General features: G+C 45.9%; 1 protein-coding gene across 6 annotated transcripts in view; it reads left to right on the plus strand.

The window, feature by feature from the left end:
* Nucleotides 1-25,582, plus strand: part of SEC16B (SEC16 homolog B, endoplasmic reticulum export factor) — a 169,219-nt gene that overhangs the window by 68,499 nt on the left and 75,138 nt on the right. For all 6 annotated transcript variants that reach the window (XM_083157257.1, XM_083157258.1, XM_083157255.1 and 3 more), the window contains 4 exons: nucleotides 10,121-10,232; nucleotides 11,640-11,745; nucleotides 14,325-14,471; nucleotides 18,492-18,605. In XM_083157257.1, coding sequence (XP_083013383.1) covers nucleotides 10,121-10,232; nucleotides 11,640-11,745; nucleotides 14,325-14,471; nucleotides 18,492-18,605 — 479 coding nt within the window. The remainder of the gene's footprint in view (nucleotides 1-10,120; nucleotides 10,233-11,639; nucleotides 11,746-14,324; nucleotides 14,472-18,491; nucleotides 18,606-25,582) is intronic.

Consider the following 25,582-nt stretch of genomic DNA (forward strand, 5'->3'; position numbering starts at 1 on the left):
CCCCTATTTGAATTTTGAACTGTGCTATAGCCTGTCCTCTGGGGCCACCACTGGACATATGGAATGTGCATGTGGATACTTATACTATATTGTGCACTAAGGAGCTGGGGGGGGGGGGTCCATAAAACCCGGATTGAGTGACAACCAGCATTATTTCTCCATGTAGCGCCCTTAAACCAAGTGCTGGAGACTGACCTGTGAAGCTACCAGCTGCTGGTCATCCATTTCAATGATGGGTAGGGAGGAGGAAGCCAGGGGGTGGTGCAAGGGAGGAGAGTACAGACAAGTGGGCTGTACTGGGTGATGACACAATGATCACATCAGTGTGGGCCCACCCCCGCTTTACAGTGCTGCAATTACCACCAAGCCAAAAAGGCTTTGATAATGCAGATCACATAATCAAGCCTCCCTGCTTTGATCAGGCAGAGCGTGGTTGCGGGCATCCTCCGGGAGACTTGCCTACATTACCAGGTATGTAGGAGAGTCATATAAGATATGGGAGTTTCTCGAATATTCCAACAGAGTAGGCAATATGTGTGAGTGCAACAACAATATGTAAACGGGCTGACCACAGCGCAGGCAGAGCCAGATTAAGGTCTAAATGGGCCTGGAGCTGAACGATCAAGGGCCTATTATGTGCAATAATAGGGGTTGTGGCCAGCACCTAATAATGTGGGGGGCGTGACCAGTGTTCTGTTTAGATGATCTGCTCATGGGTGTGTCTGTATTTGTGTATATACTTTCAACTAATTATATATGCCTGGAAAAGGCAGGGGGCTGGCATAAGAAAAATGCATGGAGATATATTGACGGGTGCACTCCAAAGGTGCACCCGCAGGACGCCGATGTCCTAAAATACTTGCGGGGTGAGGCGGCACTACAGTCATAAAAAAATACTGAAAGCCGAAATTTGGTAGACAACATTTCAGCACCTTTTGTGTGGTCACCTAAGTTTACCACACAATATACCCCTTATACAAATCATGCAACACAATAGTAACCCCCTTATACTGTACTTGCCTCTATTACATTATGCCACATGGAATGAGCCAAAATTCACACCGAGTGAGCCAAAATTCACACTATGGCACACAGATTGAGTCAAAATTCACGTTATGCCACACAGATTGGAGGGCCATAGTTTGGATATGCCTGCGCTATACCAAACAGATTGCGAAATAATGCACAATATGCTTCATAAATAGGGGCATTGGCGCGCATTAAAAATTTACACCATAATGCCCATTACATGTTAAGACACACACGATAATCTTCATTACGTATTATGCCAAACACCATAATGCCTATTAAAATGTATGCTACATACTGTAAGTGTTGCTTACCTACATGTTCATTGCCAGGGGTTCCATGTTCATTGCCAGGGGTTCCATGCTCGTTGCCATGTGGGATTACATGCTCATTGCCAAGGGGGAATACATGCTTGTGGTAACTTGGGCACAGCCTTTGCTGGGCAGAAATGACAGCCATTAAAAGCCGGGCAGAGAGCAGGGGGCTGCCCGGCTTTATTTAGAGCACTGCTATTTGAAATAATACCCCTTTCACACCAGAAAATGCAGGGATATACCCGGGAATATGGTCCCAGGATCATGCAGGGACATTCCCGGACTGGCCCCTTTTACATCAGCCAAGAGAAAACCACCCCCGCCCGCTTTAAATAACCAGCTATATCTTCGGAACCAACTGACCCATTTACATGTGGGCCTCAAATGATTTTGGTACCGTGAAACTGGGCCGTTTGTTTCCAGAGAAATCTGTCCTCAAACAACATGAACAGCCATGAAATTACATTTCAGAACTGAAAAAAATTGGTTTACCCGCAATATCTCTAGAATTAATGAACTCATATGGACCAGGTATCAGATTGAAGGCCCAGCGATTTGAGCTTGACTGAGATCAACCTCAAGCTTCTGTGATGCCGGAGGGGGAACTGGCAGCTGTTGGAACCAGGTGGAGGTCGGAATTAGCGGGTCCCATGTTATCCTATGGGGAAAACGTTCCAGGTTTGCCTGACGGTATCTCCGGTTCCCGGGGGGCTAGCGACGCGGGGCTGGGCTCATTGGAAAGCCATGGCCCTCAGCTACAAAATGGGCCTATTTGGAGAGTGGGCCTGGAGCTGTAGCTCCATCAGGCCCATTGTTAATCCGGCCCTGAGCGCAGGGATAATATATTCAAAAAATCTGTAGGATTTGTAGGGAAACAATTTCTCCAAAATGAATATGTGTGAGTGTTCTGCTCATCTTCCAGGCATTATACTATATCTATCTAAGTAATTCTCAGATGCCCAGATTAATAATTCATACCTACAGCCAAAATGCTGTGTTTAACAGTTATCATTTCTATTTTTTGTTATCTATGCCAATGATGGTGACTTGGAAAATCTTCGGCCCCTCAGTATATTTCCAAGATTCAAAATAATTTGTTTAAACCTCCAATTTAGGGTCCAATTCAGACCTGTTCGCACAGGTCCGAATTCGGCCGACGGACCATTATTGGAACAATGCGCATGCACGAGGCCCAGCTGCGCAAGGCTCTGGCAAAAAAAAAAAAATAATAATTCACAAGCCGAAAGCAGGATGACTGACAGGAAGTGGGCGTGTGGGGTCGGTTCCCAGCTGTTACTTGGGCGTGCCAAGAAAAAACGTACACATCCATTCGCAAACCAAGCTCAGCCATTCACAAGGCGGGATGTCCCTTGAGCGGGACAGAGCAATACATTGCAGAACGACCCAATTTGGACCTTTGCATACATGTCTGAATTGGGCCCTTAATTGGGGTATCCAATATTTTCATTATCACTGCAAAAGCTCATGCTACGGGTCTAAGCGGACCCCTGAAAAAGAAAACCTGACTTAAATAACCTGAATTACTAATGGGTCATTAGCCCTGTGAACAGAGAGACATGAAAACCGCTGAGAAGCTGATTTTGACCCCAGGACAAATAAAGGACCCCAGAGGATAATTAGCAGCCTGTGCAAGTTGTATATACAATATTTATCCCATGCACAGTGCACCAATATTGTGTCGGAATTGCCTCTTTTTAAAACACCAATTTAAGCTAATTGAGGCGATCTATCGAGCTGTATTTTGTATTTTCTGCAATATTAATTGGTTTATGGCTGACATCTAGGGAGAGATCCATAAAACAGGCACATGCATTTACATGCCTGCATTCTCACCCGTAATACATTAGCAGCACGTTTGAGCTAATGCATGAATGAATTTGCATCTGTTTGCTAGTAATTTGCAGCAGCTCTGCCCTGATGCCCATATTTCTAACCCAACTTTTATGTACAACTACATAGCTGAAGTGACGTATTCCCAGCATTATTCATTCCCAGTATGGTACAGATTAGGGCTCATACAGTTGAGAGCAATAAAGCAACAAGTTGTTTTAGACTTGAGACCAGTAGTAACTGTTGCTGCCTGAATGCAGACTCTAGTTCAGTGGTGGCCAACCCGTGGCTCTTGAGCCTCATGCGGCTCTCCCCCTTGTAAAGTGAGGCTTCTGCTCACACTGCTGCCCGCCGCCCACCGTCCGTCCCAGTCCCCCTGAGGGGAGGAGAGCACGCATTGCGCATCTCTCCTACCCCTTACTGTGCATCCTTGTGACTGGGCCGTCCGCCAATCAGAGCTCGCGGGCCAGCAGCCAATCAGGAGCCGGCCAGCGAGCTTTGATTGGTGGACAGCCCAGTCACAGGGAAGTGAGGGGGAAGGAGACGCGCGGTGTGCTGTGCTGTGCTCTCCTCCCATCGGTGACATGACAGGGGGACACCAGACTGTCCTTTCCCCGCCCGGCAGCAGCAGCAACAATGGTGAGTGCTGCTTCTGGGAAATTTGCACTGTGGGGGCATAGCAGTTTGTGGCACTGTGGGGGCATACCCAGCACCGTGTGGTGCATACCTGGCACCGTGGGGGGCATATGTGTATCTGGCACTATTGGGGGCATATGTATATATGGCACTGCACTATTGGAGGCATATTTGTATCACACCCACCCAAGGGGTCAAAATAAACGACACCCCTTTTTTTGGCGCATGCGCCTTCGGCGCGCGCATGATGTCGGCTCTTTAGCTTGACTACCGATATTTTTCGGCTCTTTACCTCTGACCGGTTGGCCACCCCTGCTCTAGTTAGACCCACACAAGCCAATCCAGATCACCTTGCCTAGTCTTGCCCCACCATACACCAAAACTAGGCAGTGAAAGTAGACGGGTGTGGTATAGGCAGGGCTATTTTTCAGTAGGCTCCTGCAGGAACTGAGGCCCTTATTCTAGTTCACTCTTTCTGACAAAATATTTCTTAGATGGACAAAACCATGTGCACTGCAGGTGAGGCAGGTGAGGGTTGGGTTTTACACCTGCCTCACCTGCAGTTCACATGGTTTTGTCCATCTAAGAAATATTTTGTCAGAAAGAATGAACTAGAATAAGGGCCTCAGTTCCTGCTGGAGCCTACTGAAAAATAGCCCTGGGTATAGGGTTCCGACAGTCGGGATCCCGACAGTCATTAGCCTGACGTCGGGATCCCGACTGCCCTGACTCAGACAGCATGCTGAGCGCAACAAAGCCCCTTGCGGGCTCGCTGCGCTCGCCACGCTGTGGGCACGGTGGCTCGCTACACTCGCCACCTATTCTATTCTCCCTCTATGGGGGTCGTGGACCCCCACGAGGGAAAATAGCGGATGGCCATCGGGCACCCGTCTGTCGGCGTTTTGACAGTCGGGATCCCGATGTCAGGTAAATGACTGTCGGCAGGGCCGTTTTTAGAGGCGGACAAGCCGTGCAGCAGCCCGGGGCGCCGCACGGCTTGTCAGCCTCTGTTAAACTGCAGGGGCGCCTGGCAGCTCCCCCCAGCGCCGCCTTTGCCCCCTATCCCCGTCCGCGGCGCCACAGCTCAGCAATTTCCCAGGGGAGGGGAGGGGAGCGCATCGCGTCTCTCCTTCCCCTCGCTCACTTGGCTGTCAGCCAATCAGAGCTCGCGGGCGGCAGCCAATCAGGAGCCAGCCCGCGAGCTATGAATGGCTGACGGCTCAGGCACACACTGTGAAGGCGAGGCGCGTGATGTGCGCTCCGCTCCCCTCCGAGTCCCCAAGAAATCAGCAGCAGCAGCAGCAGCAGCAGCGCATCAGCAGCAGGCCAGCAGCTGAGACACAGTGAGTTGTGCGGGCATATGTGGGGGTATATATTTATGGCACTGTGGGGGCATATATGTGGCTTTGTGGGGGCATATATGTGTGGCACTGTGGGGGCATATCTGCCACTGTGGGGGCATATATGTATGGCACTGTGGGGGCATATTTGGCACTGTGGGTGCATATATGTATGGCACTGTGGGGGCATATCTGTGGCACTGTGGGGGCATATTTGGCACTGTGGGGGCATAGCTGTCACTGTGGGGGCATATGTGTGGCATATGTGTGGCACTGTGAGGGCAAATCTGCCACTGTGGGGGCATATCTGTGGCACTGGGGGAATATTTGTCACTGTGGGGGCATATCTGCCACTGTGGGGGCATATATGTATGGCACTGTGGGGGCGTATCTGTGGCACTGTGGGGGCATATCTGCCACTGTGGGGGCATATATGTATGGCACTGTGGGGGCATATTTGGCACTGTGGGTGCATATATGTATGGCACTGTGGGGGCATATCTGTGGCACTGTGGGGGCATATTTGGCACTGTGGGTGCATAGCTGTCACTGTGGGGGCATATGTGTGGCACTGTGAGGGCAAATCTGCCACTGTGGGGGCATATCTGTGGCACTGGGGGAATATTTGTCACTGTGGGGGCATATCTGCCACTGTGGGGGCATATATGTATGGCACTGTGGGGGCGTATCTGTGGCACTGTGGGGGCATATCTGCCACTGTGGGGGCATATATGTATGGCACTGTGGGGGCATATTTGGCACTGTGGGTGCATATATGTATGGCACTGTGGGGGCATATCTGTGGCACTGTGGGGGCATATTTGGCACTGTGGGTGCATAGCTGTCACTGTGGGGGCATATGTGTGGCATATGTGTGGCACTGTGAGGGCAAATCTGCCACTGTGGGGGCATATCTGTGGCACTGGGGGAATATTTGTCACTGTGGGGGCATATCTGCCACTGTGGGGGCATATATGTATGGCACTGTGGGGGCGTATCTGTGGCACTGTGGGGGCATATGTGTGGCACTGTGGGTGCATAGCTGTCACTGTGGGGGCATATGTGTGGCAATGTGGGTGCGTATCTGCCACTGTGGGGGCATATATATATATATGGCACTGTGGGGGCATATCTGGCACTGTGGGGGCATATTAGTAAACGGCAGCAGCGGTGCGTGGGGCAAAATGTGTGGTACTTGTGTATTATCTGGGCGCCCAATTTTTTTCATCGCATGCCACTACTTAAGGCATGCGATGTGATGCGATTTTTCATTGTAAAGACCCGATTTTTCATTGGATAGTCACCCATGGGTGATTTCATACCCCCACTATCCAACTAAGCATGGAGTTGATTTTATATACTGTAGTGTGGCGAGCGGACGCAGATTACTTTACATGTATTCTGCGTCCCCTCGTGGGGCTCGCTGCACTCGCCACGCTTACGGCTCGGTGGCTCGCTGCGCTCGCCACACTATATAAGATCAACTCCATGCGTAGTTGGATAGTGGGGGTATGAAATCACCCATGGGTGACTATACAATTAAAAATCGGGTCTTTACAATGAAAAATCACATCGCATGAATTGAATGCCACTATATTGCATGTGATGCGATGCAATACAATGAAAAAATCGGGCGCCCAGATATTACACAAGTACCGAATGTGTAATAGGCGTTAGGGTGTGGGGAGTATTGCGTAATTGCCATTACAGTGTGGAGTGTAACGGGCATCACAGTGTGGGGGTCTAATGGGCATCATGATGTGCGACATAATGTGTAATTGTCATCAAGGTGTGCGACATAATGTGTAATTGTCATCATGGTGTGCGACATAAGGTGTAATTGTCATCACAGTGTGCTGCGTAATGTGTTATTGGAATCACGGATAAATAGTGTATAATGATTTAAGTAGGCTGTCATTGGCCTTGATCTGTGAGGTGTACTAGGTCACTGTGTGGCCTTCAGCTGGCCAACTTAAGTGCGGGAGGACAATGACAATTCCTGCGGTAACCAATGTCTGGTCATGCAGGTCGCAAAAGTTAGATTTAAGGTAATTGTTGTCCTGCTAGACCAAACCCCTTATATTAAGCCACGCCCCTTTCGTCAAATAAACCACACCCCCTATTTCGGCGCGCGCGCCTTAGGCGCGCGCAATTTTTTCTGTACCATGTTATATATTTGGGGGGGGGGGGGGGGGGGGGGGGGCGCATTTTTATTTCTTTGCCCTGGGAGCTAAATTGTCTAGAAACGGCCCTGACTGTCGGGATCCCGACTGTCAGGACCGCGTCCGGTACCCAAAGTAGACCTACCCTACTACAAACAGTGGAATCTAAGCAAAGGTCTCTTTGGACTGAATGATAGAATTTCAATCAGGCCATCTACACTCAGACAAGAAATAAATAGCAGCTTAATGCAAAATGTACAGTCCATGGCCTTATTGAGATCTGATTGCAGTACAAATGTGTTCTCAAAATGGGCAAAACCATGTGCACTGCAGGTGGGGTAGATGTAATGTGCAGAGAAAGATTTGGGTGCAGTGTGTTGAAGCTGAAATCTAAATAGCAGTGTAAAAATAATGCAGCCAGTATCTAACTCTCTCTGCACATGTTACATCTGCCTCACCTGCAGTGCACATGGTTTTGCCCATTTTGAGAATAAATTTGTACTGCGATCAGATCTGAATAAGGGCCCAGGTCCGAACCTTCTTTGTCAATGTCCAGTGTTTTCAGTGAGTGATATTTGCAGCCTTTAGTGATAATGAGGGGACAATGAGCCTGATTCAGGTTGGAAACAAGCGATGAAATGCTGTAAGCGAACGCCCGTCCCGGAGCCACTGTGCGAATGTCTGGCCCGGCATGCAAACGGGTGTGTAAGCTGACACATCCAATCACATGTGGGCGTACAGGTGAAAAATCATTCTATGGTCACCAGCTATTAAATGATTTTTCACCTGCTGTTAGATAAAAGTCAGTCTCGTCTGACTTTTATCTGGCCCGGAAATAGCTGAACAGGGGGCGGGCGCTGGTGTCATGTGACATCAGTCAAAGTTGCCAAAGGCGTTTGTATAGCAGCCCTGAACATGCATATATATATTCGCATATATGCATGCGCAGAGCTGCACAATCAGTCCCTGGACAAATTTGTCTCATTACCAGCCAACCTGAATAACCCCCAATATGCAAAGCTTATCAACAAAAGCAAATGTTGCTACGGATCTGAGCAGCCATTTTATATCCAGGGCCGGCGCCACCACTAGGCAAATCTAGGCATTTGCCTAGGGCGCCGGCCACTGGAGGGCGGCATTTTGTGCCGCCTGGTACCTGTCCTGCGGCGCTGTGTATTTAAATCTGGCGGCGGAAGCAGCGGGGGTCCCTGCAGTCCATTAGAAATCACGAGCGCTATCCGCCGGGCTATGCGGAAGCGCTTCTAGTGTGAAAACTCTGGCAGCACGGTGCACGCTGATCTCAGCCAATCAGCGTGCTGCCAGAGTTTTCACACTAGAAGCGCTTCCGCATAGCCCGGCGGATAGCGCTTGTGATTTCTAATGGACTGCAGGGACCCCCGCTGCCTCCGCCGCCAGATTTAAATACACAGCGCCGCAGGACAGGTACCTACCCCCCCCCCCCCCTGGCACCGGGGCGCCCCCACCCCGACTCGCCTGGGGCGCTCCGGTGCCTTGCACCGGCCCTGTTTATATCAAAGACTGTGCATTACATAACTATATATTATACATGTTAAATATGTCTGCCATGCTCTCTGTCACTCTACCATGTAAGTAAGTTGGTGCTTCTCTATCTAAACGAACAGTGACTAACTGCTAGAAGGATTTTCAGCCGAGACATGTACTGTGGAGGATTGCTAGCTAGACAGGGAGAGTGATGTCATTGATGCTCTAGTTTTTTTTCATTATCTCCATCCAGTTAACTCAGGACACTATGTAAACATGTCTGTGGGAGGAGCTAAGTATGTCCATACTCGCGGTCTTTTTTACTCTGTAGCATGGTACTATGGGCCTAATTCAGCTTGGCCTGAGATATTGCAGCGAATAGAAAGCCACCCCCCAGACAGAAAAAGTAACCGCCCCATGAAGACTTGCAAATAAATTGCCAATGGATCGCTAACCGCAATCCACTCGCAGAGCCATACCCACATCCCAGCACTATGGGGAGACTTTGCCATCTGTGCAGATCTGAGTAGGTCTGAGGTTAATCCTAATCTGTAGCAGAGACAGAATGGAAGTGGTCACAGACCTTCCTCAAAAACACCAGGGCACACCTGCGCTTTTTCTGACACACCCAGATATGCCATGTTACCGTTCTCAAACACCAACTTGCTGTCAATATGCGACCCTTTTGCGCTTATGACCCATACGCACTTTCCGTTGCTAATTCCCCTCGCACATGCGGTATGCATGCGGTATGCATGTGCAGTCATTCGATCATGTAAACTTGCAGTGGGAGCACTCACGTGGCTTGTGGTGCACATGAGCACTGCTGGGCCTATTTAGAGTCACGCACAATAATTCATTTGGATCTCTCCCATCTGTACTGGGAGCTGGCTGCATCACCCCATATACTGTACATGCACTAGAGAAAGTATCTATCACAATCCGCGTGCGTTTGCACTAGCCCTGTCCCTGGTGTAAGAGTTCCGCCTTAAGCCAGATGCATCTCTGAGTACGTTCACCTCTGCATTGGCTACAATTAAGTCTACGCACCTTTGAAGTAGCCAATGTGTGAACACTCAGTTGCCCCCCAGTGATATCCACTCTCCCTCACATGCGCCTGGGAATCACCCATAGTTGTTTATCTAGTGAGCATGCACGTGTGAGAAATGGCACTAAAAGGATATATCCATATACTAACAGCCCGTATACTAACAAGACAGCGACAGTAGTAGAAACCACTGTAGCACAACACTGACTGTCATTCTTGTGTTCTGTTTTTATTCAGTCCATAAAGGCTTTATAGAGGCTGGACACTGCTGTTTCCTGACTGCCGGCATCTCGCTTGGCCATTTCTATGAGAAATCTGACCGTTTGGTTTTGTTGGGCAGTAAGTCTAGGTAAGTATATTACTCATTGGAAGAATGCCATTGATGTTTGTTACTGGAGATCTTATTAAAATTGATGAGATTATAATGCTGTTTAATACAAGAGATAAATGCAAGGGTGATAAGGAGAGCTAAACGTCCAGCCAATCACCTGCTAACTGCCATGTTACAGCCTGTGTTTGAAAAAAGTCAGTAAGGAGCTGATTGGCTGGACGCTTATCTCTCTTTAACACCCTTGCATTTATCTCTTGTTAAGGCTTAATACATCTGCCCCACTATCTGTTATCTTCTAGAACAGAGGCAGCCAACTCCAGTCCTCGAGAGCTACCAACAGTTCATATTTTCGAGCTCACCTCACAGAATTACAAGTGAAGCAATTAGCTCCACCTGTGGCTCTTATAAAATGTGTTAGTCAGTAATGAGTGCACCTGTGCACCTGCGAGGTGAGCTGGAAAACGTGAACTGTTGGTAGCTCTCCAGGACTGGAGTTGGCTACCCCTGTTCTAGAAGGTGCTAAATAAATAAGTAGGTTCTGATTGGTTTTCTATAGCAGCGACCCGTGTGAAATTTAACTCCCAGCTTAGTAAATTTCCCCCACTGTATATTTACAGACATGCTTCAGCTAACCCAGATCCATTATCTGTCAGATCGCTTACCCCCTTCCAACTTAGCGTATCGACCTTATACCCTGAGTTCATTATAGGCACCCACATTTTTTAGTCATATCATATAATTAAGATAACGCTGTGCCTCGATCTTCCTTGTAACTTAAAAGCTTGCAAATGGGCAGGGAAATGCAGGTGGATATTAAAAAAAATCTGGATTCTAGCCGAGGCCCTGGTTTTGCTCTGTCGGACTATTCATCACAGTGGTGTCTCTGTTATCAGACTCAGTGGGGGCATAATTCCATGTTCTAGCTCACAGCTCTATTTTGGGCCGGATTCTATAAACGCCAAAATGATTGTTCAAGCTGTTCACATGTGAAATCTCCCATTGATTTCAGCCAACCGCGGTTCGAATGACAGGGTTGAATAATAGAGTGTAGGCATTGATGGATTTTAGAAGATAATAAAACCCTCAGTGATTAAGGGGTGATAGGTACAATATGGAAAAGTGTTCTGGATTTGATTGTGATCTGTAGAATAGTCTTAAATACATTTGTTTGTTGCTTAGCTTAAGTATAGGAAAGAAAATCATTAGACTAGCACTAATTCTTTTTACCACTGGAGGGCAGTGTCTTTCTATAGAAAGTAGTATCAGAAAATGGATTTGAGAAGGTTTTTATGTCATATTTGTATTTCTCTCTTCTGAGAGTTCTTATTTATTTCCTTCTTGTGTTCTTTATGTCCGATTCATTCTCTCCAACATCCACCTTTCCCTCTGTAGTTCTATGTGATGACTATTGCTGCTATTTTTCAGCCAGACGTTTAAGAAATTTGCCTGCACAGCAAACATCCAGCGCACTGAGGTCCTGGAATATTGCCAAAGTTTGGGAAAATCCAACTATTGTATCCCCTCTTTCCAGGTACTTCCTACCAGTATACAGAACAGTAAAACATTCATGTTTTCTAGATATATCCGTACTGACATTTCGCCGCACATCCCATCTGCCTCCCTGCATGTCCCTACATTTTTTCTTTTTGTAAAACATTTTTTAGGTGTACAGTATTTGTGTGACTCACTGAAAGATTTAAAGACATGTTTTACAAGATTTAACTTGATCCACATATGATTGTCCATATGTTTTTCTCTTGTCTACTAACTAGACACCTGTTAGGTTTCAACATTTTCTCTCCCAACATTTCAGATCTGTGAATCAGGACAGGGGGGCATGGCGGCAGCATGATACAGGAATGACTATGTCATTGTGGGTGTTTCAATGGAGGTCTATCTATGGGGCTCTCATCCAGAGCCTTTAGTGGCTCAAGGTAAAGGAGTGAGTGCGATCGCCCCTACCTGTAAAAATATTCATTCTGGCCACTAACGCTGTCCACACCTGTATAACTGTGCAACCGCAGCAGCACATCAAGCAGTGAGAGAAATTAGACTGGCACCGTTCTGTAGCAGCAGCTTCCCTTGACCCTCTGCAGTCCAGCTGGGCAGCAGCAGTCATCTCTCTCTCACCAGGATGTTCCACTGTGGCTGCACAGCTAGAATACAAGACAATACAGAAAGAAGTGTGTCAGGTGGGGGCAATCGCACTGATCACCCACTTCCGGGATCCACCACTGCATCAGCAGCACAGCATAGGGGAGCGGTGTCTCCACTGCAAATGCCCCGAACCCCCATTGGGCCCTCAACCTGTCTCGTACCTCCTTAGGTACCCCTGCTCCCATCGATAGTCTTTTTTGATAAAACCATCATTGGTTTTATATCAATGGCAGGAAACTATCAACAGGAAACCATCAATGGTTTAGAACAGGCATGTCCAAACTATGGCCCTTCAGCTGTTGTGAAACCACTTGCCATAGTTTTAACCTTCCCTAAGAGTAAAACTTTGACAAGGCATGATGGGACTTGTAGTTTCAAAACAGCTGGAGGGCCATAGTTTGGACATGCCTGGTTTAGACCATTGAAGGTTATCAGTGGATGCATGATCCAGCTAGTCAATCAGGGAAGGGGTTAAGATATAAAACCCATTGCCAGTCTCTCTGCCATAAATAAACACACACACACACACATACATAATAGAACCAGTTTTGCACATTCTCCCACCTAACAGTAAAACCCCAGTCTCTTCTTCCTGGAAGCTGCTCTCAAGTCCAGTGCAATGACTGAGGACTCAGATCCACACACAGCAAGTCTAGTAGAAGAAGCTGCCATCAGTGGGCACGTGCAGCAGCTCTGCTCTGTACGGTACATTGCACGATGGTGCAGCAATTTTAGCAATTGTATTATATACCATTACTATTGTTGCCATAATTTGTGCCACTTGCCAAGAGGAGGGTATTTCAGAGCACCTTTTAACCCCCCTCCACCCAGCTTTTCCATATGACCTCCTCTATTTCCACTATAGCCTGCACCGTAGTATTGCAGTAGAAAGTGCATCAGAAAGTACAGTGCTGTGCTCTACATTCCAAAACAGTTTTTAATACTTGCAACAAAATATACACTGATCTATTGCGCCAGTATCACTGATCTCTCTCAGGGCCACACCCCTTGTGGAAGCAAATTAAAACTCTCTGCTGATGTGTCAAATACCAGTATTTAGCAGCAGTTAATAATGGTATTGGTTATTCATTTATCAATGCCTCAATATTATGGAATTACTGTAAGCATCCAATAATGAAATCTAAAGCTTGAGAGTAATTAATTTGTAAGTGTATAATTGAGTTTAGTGCTTTGCTTCTTTGGTGTTTACGAGACAATAGAAGTTTCCATTCTCCAGATATAGCTTTTTGATATAGCTTTGCAAACTGTCTTCCCATTAGAGAAATATATTATTTTAGTTTTTAAGCACAGTTCGCCTGATGGCAGCTATCCAATGTCAAACTGAGACAATATACACTACAGTTCTTGCAGGAGTATGATCAGCAATAGTCATGCATACTATAGTATGAGTAAAGGTGCCCATACCACGTTACAATTATTGTATACAATATTGTATACGATATCTCATCGCATCTGGGTTTTGCGATGAGATGAGATGAGATCTAGTAAAAAAAGTATGTGCAGCACATACTTTTTGTACTAGATCTCATCTTATCTCATCTCATCGTAAAACCCAGATGCGATGAGATATTGTAATACAATAATTGTAACGTGTATGGGCACCTTAATGCTGGTTCCTAACAATCTTTTAAATGTAGAGATTATTTTGTGGCGGTTCACAACAAACTATATTATATAGACAACCAGATGCCTATATGTCATTTTATTCTAATAATTTATTAGTCTTATTTAGACCGCCTACTAATTGGTGACTGTTATTGTAATCAGTTTCTTGTTGAAAGTTTTTATAGTGCAGTACCTTCTTTCTGCCAGCAGTAGTGTTATTGTCTTCCCATAAAAATGTACAGCACATCAGCATCTCCATGTGGTTGGAGAAGGTACTGCACCCTGTAAAAAGTATTGGCCTTAATGCTGCTGTTTCTAACTTTACAGATTTATAAATTGGTCTATGCCACTCGGCTATTGGATTACGGCTTAACATCTGTAGCTCTGCATTACTGCGAGTGCATCGCCTCTGCTTTACTCTATTCCGACTCTGGATCTTTTGGATCTTTCGTGCTGATATCGGAGTTAATCAAGGTGACACTTTCTTACAGAGATCCTAACATACCCCAGACTTGGCAGTCTGGCTGTTCAGATTATAGTCTTTATTCCATATGAGCCAATAAGCAGTTTCTTCTTTATATCCGTTGCCGTCAATGGGAGATAACTGTAGAAAACAGCCCATCTGTTTTTCTGTACATATATAATAAAGCCCAATGCTTTTAAAGCTAAACATTATTTCAGAGAGAAGCCGTATGCACATTTTAGCAGAAATTCTGCCATTTCCCTGTTGACATAAAACTTCTGGGAATAAACATTAATCATTAATGACTTCTCTGCTCAAATGGCCTGCAGTGAAATGTGTTTAATGCTTCAAGCTGAAGAACAAGCATTTTTGGTTAAAACTAGTAAATGATAGCTTCAGGTCTCCAGGGTGTGTTTCTTTTTATGTCTGTAAGGCAAGCCATACCTATTAATATATATATATATATATATATATATATATATATATATATACAATCTTCCTCTGTTTGAGAGTGGCAGGTGTAGAGGAGGGGCTGCAGCACAGTCCAAAATTCAAATAGGGCAGCCATTGCCTCCACTGCCACTGCCAAACATGGGACTTAATGGCAGTTGGTGTGGCTCCCCTATATGAATTTCGGAGTGTGCTGCAGCCCCGCCTCTACATCTGCCACTGGCAAGAGGAAGTCCGGGAACAGAGCATTTTGTCCCTCCTGAAATGGGTCATGTTGTGCATACCTCCTAACTGTCCCTATTTTCGTTGAACTCTCCCATATTTTTGGGACGGTCACACATCCCAACCGGGGCCGGCAATGTCCCATGGTGGAGGCAGTTGGGAGAACCGCCTGCCCGTCGATGCTCTGTGTTGAATAGACACTGTGCTAATGCACACAGTGTCTATTCCCGGAGACAGAGGGCCACGCCTCCTTTATGTTAGACCACACACCCCCAATATTCCGGCCAAGCGCTCACTTTCCTTGCGTGGGATGTTGGGAGGTACAGTATGTGTTGCGAGGTATGTATAGAAGGGACAGCGGGCCTTATTCTAGTTCACTCTTTCTGCCAAAATCCTTCTAAGACGGACAAAGGGAGGCAGATGTAAAATGTGCAGAGAGAATTAGATTTGGGTGAGTTATTTTGTTTCTGTGCAGGGTAAGTACTGGCTGCTTTATTTTTACACTGCATTATACATCTCACTTTGAAGTAAAACCCCACCCAAATCTAATTCTTTCTGCACATGTTACATCTGCCCACCTGCAGTGCACATGGTTTTGTCCATCTAAGAAGGATTTTGTCAGAAAGAGTGAACTAGAATAAGGCCCAGAGTGCAGTACCTACTATGTACCTATTTATCTGCAGATTCCAGTGAACTTTTTTGAACCTGGTTTCCTAATGCAGAAGTAAATACCATTACGATAACATTATAAGGAAGAAAATTCATATAGCTGTTATTATGCATACATTTACTTAGAGGTTTATGCAATCAGCAGCTTACTTAATGGTAGTGTTATCTAACTGCATCCTCCCCCTCTTGTCTTGTTCCTGACTTCATTACTTCTTATGATCCTGTTTCTGTGTACACCTCTTCAAGCTCTCCAAAAACAGATGCCTCCTGCCCCATGATAGGCTAATTTTCACATTCTGTGCTAGATTCACAGGCAACATTCTTTTTATTATTACAGTACAATAGTGAATGCTACATTGATATTCCAATCGCACAAATACATGTTTCAGCTGAAACATCCTGAAATAAATAACTGTTTTTATCTTTACAGACATTGGTCCGTATTCTGGTTCACTCACAAAGGAAAATTCCTTCTCAAATGGACAAAACCATGTCCACTGCAGGGGGGGGGGGGGGGGGGGGGCAGATGCAACATGTGCAGAAAGATCTAGATTTGGGAGGGTTATTTTGTTTCTGTGCAGGGAAAATACTGACTGCAATATAGATCTCACTTTGAAGTAAAACCCCACCCAAATCTTATTCTCTCTGCACAAGTTACATCTGCCCCACCTGCAGTGCACATGGTTTTGTTCATTTGTGAAGGAATTTGCCTCTGAGTGAACCAGAATAATTCCCTTATATGGGGAAAAAATACTTTTCCTGATTCTTCCTTTAAGTGTGAACATTAATGTAATGCAGTGGCCAGATACTGTATGCACTGTACTGTACGTCAGAATAGAAGCAGCTACTTCACTGAGGATGAGGATACTGTATTTGTTTTCTATACTCATGTTCTTATACCATTATCGGGTACAGGAACAAAGTGCATTTTAGAATCAAATGGGTTTTTTTCCCCTTGTGATGCAAATACACAAGCTATGACCCGAGGCTCTGATTTGTTATTAATATTAGATGGGAATAGCCCCTAGACTTGACAACCGGTTTCCATGCTAGAAACCTAGAGACGAATAACTACATTGGGAATGTAGTGTGTGTGTGTGTGTGTGTGTGCCCTGCCATTTGGGTTAGCAGTAGACGCACAGGGCGGTATTTAATGCTGCCGGGCTCGCTGCATATTTTCTCTAAGGGACTGGGACATGGAGCATAGCTCCGCCCCCAACACCCGTGTTTTGATTGGCCCACAGGCCAAATGGATGATCATTGATAGGTGAAAACATTGATTGTCATCCTCACCATAGTATGCCACTATCGATGGCCAGTTGCACTATTGCCATTGATGACAACCATTGATGGCAATGGCAACAAAGGCCATCCCTAGTTTCTGGCAGCAAATTCACCTGACGAAGGCAAGTGAAACCAAATACCCGATATGTGCTGGCATCGGGGATAATAGGATAGCTATCGGTGGTAATTATCAGTGCTCATTGGATGCCAGCAATAGTATACCACATACAGTACATTGTGCATTGTATGAAATATATCATACACAATGGTTGATATTTAATAGGATGAGAGATTCAGAAAGTGAGAGATTTGGTAAGAAATCTCCAGTTTTTTTAAAGCGGCAATCATTTACAGTACACTGCAAAAACCAGTTTGATTTTGCAGTGTAAATGATTGCCGCTTTAAAAAAAATGGAGATTTCTCACCAAATCTCTCACTTTCTGAATCTCTCATTCTATTACATTTCACCCAAGGTGTACAAAGCAAGCAATCACATTATGTCATTCGAGGAGGCAGGAGGACCAGCTGATTATTTTCCTAAATTTCCTACCACAATCCATGTACCCTGCTCTGTGGAGCAATGCAGGAATATGGGGCAGCAGCAAAAGAACCTAACATTGGACCTAGACATATATGTATGTACAGTATTCTCTTTGTATACTATATATTGTCTAGTTCATAAGCCAGTCTAAATTAACTATATAGATATCTTATCGTAGGCTTATAGGCTGTAAGGTACAGTCTAATAAAAAGAGGATCTGTATCAAACATTTAATTCATAAAAAGTTGGTGGTCATGAAAAAATGGAAACATTCCATAATAAATGTACATATTGTACTTAATATAACTGGTAGGAGACAGAACTGGGCTTTTCCCACCTTATGGTAAGATGCCTGTCTCTTCCTGCTGGCAGCTGCTCCCTGATCTCTCTGGTCCGTTGCAGTTTTTGAGCACTGAGATCCATTTTCTACAAATGTTGCTGTAATTTCAAAGCTGAAATCATTGACAAGGCAAAAACCATGTAAATGATTGCCCCTTGAAAAACGCAGACAGACTCATAGAAATTCCCCAACAGTCTGCACCTCGGAGGATATGACATATTGCCCCTGGTAGGAGAAGCTGCTGCCACATTGCATGTATTACATACTACTGCTAAAGTGATCATGATCAAGACACCGGACCCCTTCCTTCTGCATATGCTGTGCATGCATTTATAACAATTTTCATTTCTAAACAATGTATTTAGGTGAAATTGACGTGTTGCATGTAAACATATTCTGTGGTTAGTTTGTGACCTTTACTGTGATCTTAAGAAATGTGATTAAAACATGCTGGAACCACAAATCATTACATGGCCGGTAAGGAGCATTATGCATGTCCTGAATGTATTGTCTTTGGTATTACAGCTAGCGGAACGTCTGAGATACTCGGATCCCCAGATTCTAGAACGACCTGAGCTGGAACAGAACCAGGAGCCAGTTTGGCTTGCCCAGCTTCGTTCCCTATGTCTACAAGTTCAGGTACATGGCACTTCGGGGTAAATGTAGTTCTATTGAAGAAAGGATGTTGCCCATAGCAACCAATGAGATTCTATCTATTATCATCTAGAATGTGCTAAATAAAGAAGATGTACAGATAGCGCCGGGCTTGTCGTTGCTGGGGATGGCGGAGGACTCGCCACCCGCCATCCCCCGCCCCTCGCCATCTGTATGTCGGAAGGGGACGCGCGTGCACGAGGTGCACGCGCGTCCCGTTCCGACGGTGCCTTTCCCCGGGTCCCCGCCGGCTTCCCCGGGTCCCCGCCGGTCCCCCGCAGCCCCCCGCAGCCCCCCGCAGCCCTGTCGGTCTCACTGAGGCTGGAGACGGGCAGGACTGCACCCGCCGCGCCGCCTCGCCGCCCGGCTATTGAGACGCTCGTGCGTGGGAGACGCACGAGCGTCTCATTCAGCCAGAGCGCCAGATTGCTGGCGGATCGCCAGGGACACGGTCCTGGCGCTCCGCCAGCAATAATAAGGCCTGCCCCATCTGTAGAATCTGATTGGTTGCTATGGGCATCATCCCATTTCAATAGAACTCTAAACAAATGTATTTTGTTCTGCTTTCTATTCACATATTGGCCCTTATTCAGATCTGATTGGAAAATGGGCAAAACCATGTGCACTGCAGGTGGGGCAGATGTAACATGTGCAGAGAGAGTTCAATTTGGGTGGGGTGTGCTGAAACTGAAATCTATATTGCAGTGTAAAAATAATGCAGCCAGTATTTACCCTGCACAGAAACAAAATAACTCACCCAAATCTAACTCTCGCTGCACATGTTACATCTGCCCCACCTGCAGTGCACATGGTTTTGCCCATTTTCCAAACAAATTTGTTCTGCGATCAGATCTGAATAAAGGCCAATAGGAGGACTGGTTGATCTTAGGGCTGATTCAGACCTGTTCGCACAGGTCCCAATTCTGCCCTTCTTCCAATGGAGGGGTTCTGCGCATTCACATTGTCTCTAATGGCAAATTTTTCTTTCGCAAAGGCTCTCGCAGCCTGACTGACAGACAGAGGGCTTTCCTGGGTTACTGTACCGCCGGCATTTCACTGGCATGCCCACGAAAATGGTGGGCGCACCCGTAAAAAATGTTGGGCGGATGACATTGGCGCCCAGCCCGATTTTGCGTCGCTACAAGCAGCTGCCAAGTGACTTCTGGGTCACACAGAGGCTGCGAGCGCTGAGCAGAGGAATCATTTGATGGTAAGTAACCATCGAAATATTTCACCTCTGTGCAGGCACTAACAAATGCCGTTGGCAGCCCTATACTTGGCTAGACTGGCGGGGAGAGGCATGCATCAGAGGGGTGGGGTTAAGCAGCTCGCTGGGCTTCGAACACATTCAGCCCAGCGAGCAGGTCTGAATCGTTCCAAAATTGTTCAGATCTACTATAGTTAAGGGGGAATAAATTACTTTAGTTTTTTTTTATTTATTTTTTTTTCTCTTATAAAAACTATGGAAACATCTGTAATAGGATGTAATTATGTCAAACACGAAAATGTTGTGTTATGTGTAAGTTTGGATTGCACAGGCATGTAGGAGATATATTGTACACAGCATGTCAAGACTACTGTCAGCATGTTAAGCCTATTGCAGGTACGACTCAGACTTGGCGGCTATTGTGATAACAATTTATATTGATTTCCTTGTTTCCATTCACTGATAAGTGTGATTTTATACTTTAATTAAAAAAAAATATTGCTCATGAAGTAACAGTGAATTGTGTGTACTTATGTATATTGTTGGTTACAATTGTGCTTTTTTCAACAGTGAATGGAGTAAAATCAGTTTAAAGGGTCCTTCTCTGTAACTTATAGAGGCACTTGGTATACCTTGTATTTGTCCTACAGTAGTTTTAGCTGTCTTCTGATTGGTTGTAAAAAAAAAAAAAGAAAAAGCTTGAATTCAGCAGGACTTGTTCCATTTTGATACTATTAATACAGTTACAAAATAACATGAAAACATATATTGTTGTTTTATTTATAATTATTTAAATGTATTCAGTTTATTGGACATATGTATGTAATGGATAGGCACACACACACCCGCGGATGTGTGTGTATTTATATCTTTTAATTGGGCCCTAGTTACATTTGCGTGAATACTCCTCTGCTTTTTAAAAAGTGCCGGAATGCTGATATAAAAAAAAGTTGCGCGAATGGAAAAATAATACATACACAAAATGATTAACATTAACATTATATAAAGCATCTCTTAACCACTTAATTGGCTAATAATTTTCATTAAAAAATAATTATCAAGGTGCAGGTCTCTGCACCAAATCGAATATAAAAATAATAATTTATTATTAGTAAAAATCGTTACAAACATAGATGATTGCAACATCAAGAACATGGTGATTATTTTAGTGCCTGCTTCTCTATACAGTCAAGTCTCTGGGGGTCAAGAATAAAAGAACGTTCTGTTTAATTATTATTTCCCCACCAATTGCTAAAATCTTCAGGGACAGGATGGGGGGTGCTGCCAGGCTGATCGATCAGTGGTGACCACCAGCATGGCGGCACACTGAGAACCAGGAAGCAGAGGGTTTGTGAGGTCCATATGACAGCTGCAGCTGCAGAAAGACGTTCTGAAGGTCATATCAGCTGCGACAATGTCATGGAAAGCCCAAGCTGGTGCGGTCTAATCTGATGTGACCACACCAGGCGAGTGGTTAAGGACCTGCTAGCCAAGACCGATGCAAGCTTTGTGGGCACTGTAGCTAGCATATAGCCATACCCTTTGTGTCACACAGCCCCCTGTTCATGCCTCGGGCATTGCAAATCCCATCAGCTCTGGGCCCCACAACAGCTGCTCTCTCTGCACCTATGGTAGCTATGCACTTGTGTATCACACATGTAGCTGTGGCAGGGAAGGTGGCTCCTCTTATCTCTGGGCCCTGTAGCAGCTGCACTCCATGCACCTATGGTAGCTACACCCTTCTGTATGACATATGTAGATGTAGCAGGTAAGGTGGCCCCTCCCAGCTCTGGGACCAATATCAGCTGCGCTCCATGCACCTATAGTAGCTACGACCTTGTATCACACATGTAGCTGTGGCAGGGAAGGTGGCTCCTCTCATCTCTGGGCCCTGTAGCAGCTGCTCTCTCTGCACCTATGGTAGCTATGCACTTGTGTATCACACATAGGGTGACCAACTCATCCCTTTAATCCGGGACACATATTAATTACACTGGTTCTGTGGCAGTTTAAAACCAGGTGAAATGGAGTCTTGAGGTATGGCAGTTTAAAACCAGGTGAAATGGAGTCTTGAGGTGTGGCAGTTTAAAACCAGGTGAAAGCCAGCCACAGAACCTGTGTAATTAATATGTGTCCAGGATTAAAGGGATGAGTTGGTCACCCTAATCACACATGTAGATGTAGCAGGTAAGGTGGCCCCTCCCAGCTCTGGGACCCATATCAGATGCGCTCCATGCACCTATGGTAGCTATGCACTTGTGTATCACACATGTAGCTGTGGCAGGGAAGGTGGCTCCTCTTATCTCTGGGCCCTGTAGCAGCTTCACTCCATGCACCTATGGTAGCTACACCCTTCTGTATGACATATGTAGATGTAGCAGGTAAGGTGGCCCCTCCCAGCTCTGGGACCAATATCAGCTGCGCTCCATGCACCTATAGTAGCTACGACCTTGTATCACACATGTAGCTGTGGCAGGGAAGGTGGCTCCTCTCATCTCTGGGCCCTGTAGCAGCTGCTCTCTCTGCACCTATGGTAGCTATGCACTTGTGTATCACACATAGGGTGACCAACTCATCCCTTTAATCCGGGACACATATTAATTACACTGGTTCTGTGGCAGTTTAAAACCAGGTGAAATGGAGTCTTGAGGTATGGCAGTTTAAAACCAGGTGAAATGGAGTCTTGAGGTGTGGCAGTTTAAAACCAGGTGAAAGCCAGCCACAGAACCTGTTTAATTAATATGTGTCCAGGATTAAAGGGATGAGTTGGTCACCCTAATCACACATGTAGATGTAGCAGGTAAGGTGGCCCCTCCCAGCTCTGGGACCCATATCAGATGCGCTCCATGCACCTATGGTAGCTACGACCTTGTGTATGACATATGTAGCTGTGGCAGGGAAGGTGGCTTCTCTCATCTCTGGGCCCTGTAACAGCTGCACGCTCTGCCCCTATTGTAGCTACAGTATGTCCTTCTGTATGACACATGTAGATGTGTAGGAAAAAAAAAATTTGTATCCCAATTGCACACTGAGTGAGAAAATAACTACATATTAATCAGATAATACAGAGATCTTGGTTGCATATATCTGCAGATATAGAGCTAAGCCCCCAGGCCGTACGTCAAGGCCTCTCTGTCACTGGGGGTCCCTAATACTGGGTATGGGTCTGTGGTGTGGGCCCCCAACATGCCGAGACAGGCTGAGTACTCCAGGCTAGCACACAAATGAAAATTAGTAAGGGTTAATAAGAAGCACATAAGTGCTATGTAGGGAAGTGAAGGTGGGATTAAAATACTTATGCTTATGGGATGGGTTTGGGAATGTGGTGCCCCCTGTGTTGGTAGGGCTGGTCTGCTCCAGGTTAGCACACCCTAACACTTTATTAACTCTTATTTTTCTATCACATTGTATATATTTTGTATTTTAATCCCACCTTCACTTCCCCTCCGTTCCTACTTATCCTGCTGTTTTTCGTTCGTCCACCCACCTATTTTTAGTATGTTAACTCTTATGAGTAGGGTCCTCCTGCCTCATGTACTCACCCTACCTCTTTACCTCACCTGTGCTCCTGTCCTGTTCTTCCCTTCCTCTACTTCATCTTCAGTCTCCTCGACAATTTTGACACCTACTTCTGAACTGAAGCTGATTTTATTTCTACCAGCTATACCCCTATTTATACTGTATTTTTCAACACACCATGTACGTTACCTTGTCATTTGTTTTTTGTTTGCTATGTGCGGCGCTGCGGACACTTTGTGGCGCCTTATAAATAAACGTACTACTACTACTACTACTACTTCCCTACATAGCACTTATGTGCTTCTTATTAACCCTTACTAATTTTCATTTGTGTGCTGGCCTGGAGTACTCAGCCTGTGTTGGCATGTTGGGGGCCCATACCCAGTATTAGGGACCCCCAGTGACAGAGAGGCCTTGACGTACGGCCTGGGGGCATAGCCCTATATCTGCAGATATATGCAACCAAGATCTCTGTATTATCTGATTAATATGTAGTTATTAACTCTCACTCACTCAGTGTGCAATTGGGATACAAAATGTTTTTTTTCCTAGACAGAATTACCCCTCCCTTTTGGCACCTGAATGACACACCTCTGATTGAGCAGCTTACCAACAAAAGTGTTGCACATGTAGATGTGGCAGGGAAGGTGGCCCCTCCCAGCTCTGGGACCCAGCTGCACTCCCTGCAAATGCATAGCGCCCTTGTGTATGACACATGTAGCTGCATACCCTCCAACATCTGAGGGGAAGAACTCATTACACAATAGGAAAGGGGGCGTGGCCACTGGGAAAGGGGTGTGGCAAAGCCTCCTTTCCTATACTTTCAATGGTAAAGTTGGAGGGTAAATATTATTGAATCAATAAATGTAGCCACCTTACTTGTGCAGTGCTTGCTTCACTGGCTCATCTGATGATCCGATCCCCCGCCATGTGCTGGTCACCGCATCCCACGTGCTGCTCACCCTCAGGCAGCATGTGGAGAGGGCTGACAGTCCTTTCCCCTGAGTGTGCAGGGTCTGTGGTGCCAGCACGTGATGTCATGACACATCGTATGCTGGCCGGGACCACCCGCAATGCACTCTTGGGAACGTGTGCTGGGCAGGGGAGAATGGCGCACCAGTGGCTGACACCGAGCCCGGTTCCAGGAGGAGGATTCGGGACATGGAGAGCGCAGCATTGATTGACAGGAGCCAGAGGGGGGCAATAAATCGGTACATTCGGTACAGACTTTATTTGCCAGTACAGACCATTAAAAAATGTTACTGTACTGGTTAAATCGTTACTGTTGGAGGGTATGAAGCTGTGGCAGAGAAGGTGGCCCCTCTCAGCTCTGGGCCCCATAGCAGCTGCACTCTCTGCCCCTATGGTAGCTACATCCTTGCCCACATGGTACTGGACATAGGTGCCGATGCTGTGGGTGCTTGAGGGCCCGAGCACCACCAGAAATTGATGAGCACCCACCCGCTCAGCAGCGGCCCACCCGCCCGTGTCCCACTGCACTCCCCCTCCCTCGTCGCTGGCACAGGTACTGTGTGGTAATTTATGTACCTGCACTGGCGGCATTTATGTATTTGGCACTGTGGGGGCATTTTTGTATTTGGCACCGTGGGGGGGATTTTTGTACCTGCACTGTGGGGGCATTTATTTATTTGGCACTGTTGCCATAATTTGAATATTGGAGACAACTGTGCTGCGTAATATAAATCAGTATTATTTTGTGGCCACGCCCCTTTCCCATGAAGTTACTCCCCTATGTTTTTGGCTTGAGCACCCACCAGCAAAAACATACATCGGCACCTATGGTACTGGCAACACCCATGCAACACAATATTCCCTAAACTGACTGCTCATTGTTCTGCCTGTTGTCTTTACCTGCCTACTGTAAAGTTATAGTAGGCTTAGTGGTATAGCCTCAATGTTGAGTCTTACTGTATAAAGAAGATTATACTATAGTATAGAAAGTCCAGCTAAATGCCTGCTTGGCACTAAGATGCGGACAAGAGTCTGATCTCAGCAAAGGGAAAAGAGAAGGAACAGGTCATAAATAAAGGTAATTATTCACTTTTAAGCACATTGCTAGTACTAAAAGCTGAACACTTTAATATAATCCTGATTTATTGTAACTGTTTCAGTTTATGCAGATCAGCATGAAAATGATTTAACAGCTAATTGCACTTTGATGGGTTTTTCACCAAATCCCAGCACCTCATGTAACAACTTTACACATGTAGTCCTT

Source organism: Crinia signifera, chromosome 8, assembly GCF_055691185.1.
Source record: "Crinia signifera chromosome 8, ASM5569118v1, whole genome shotgun sequence".
NCBI lineage: Eukaryota > Metazoa > Chordata > Amphibia > Anura > Myobatrachidae > Crinia > Crinia signifera.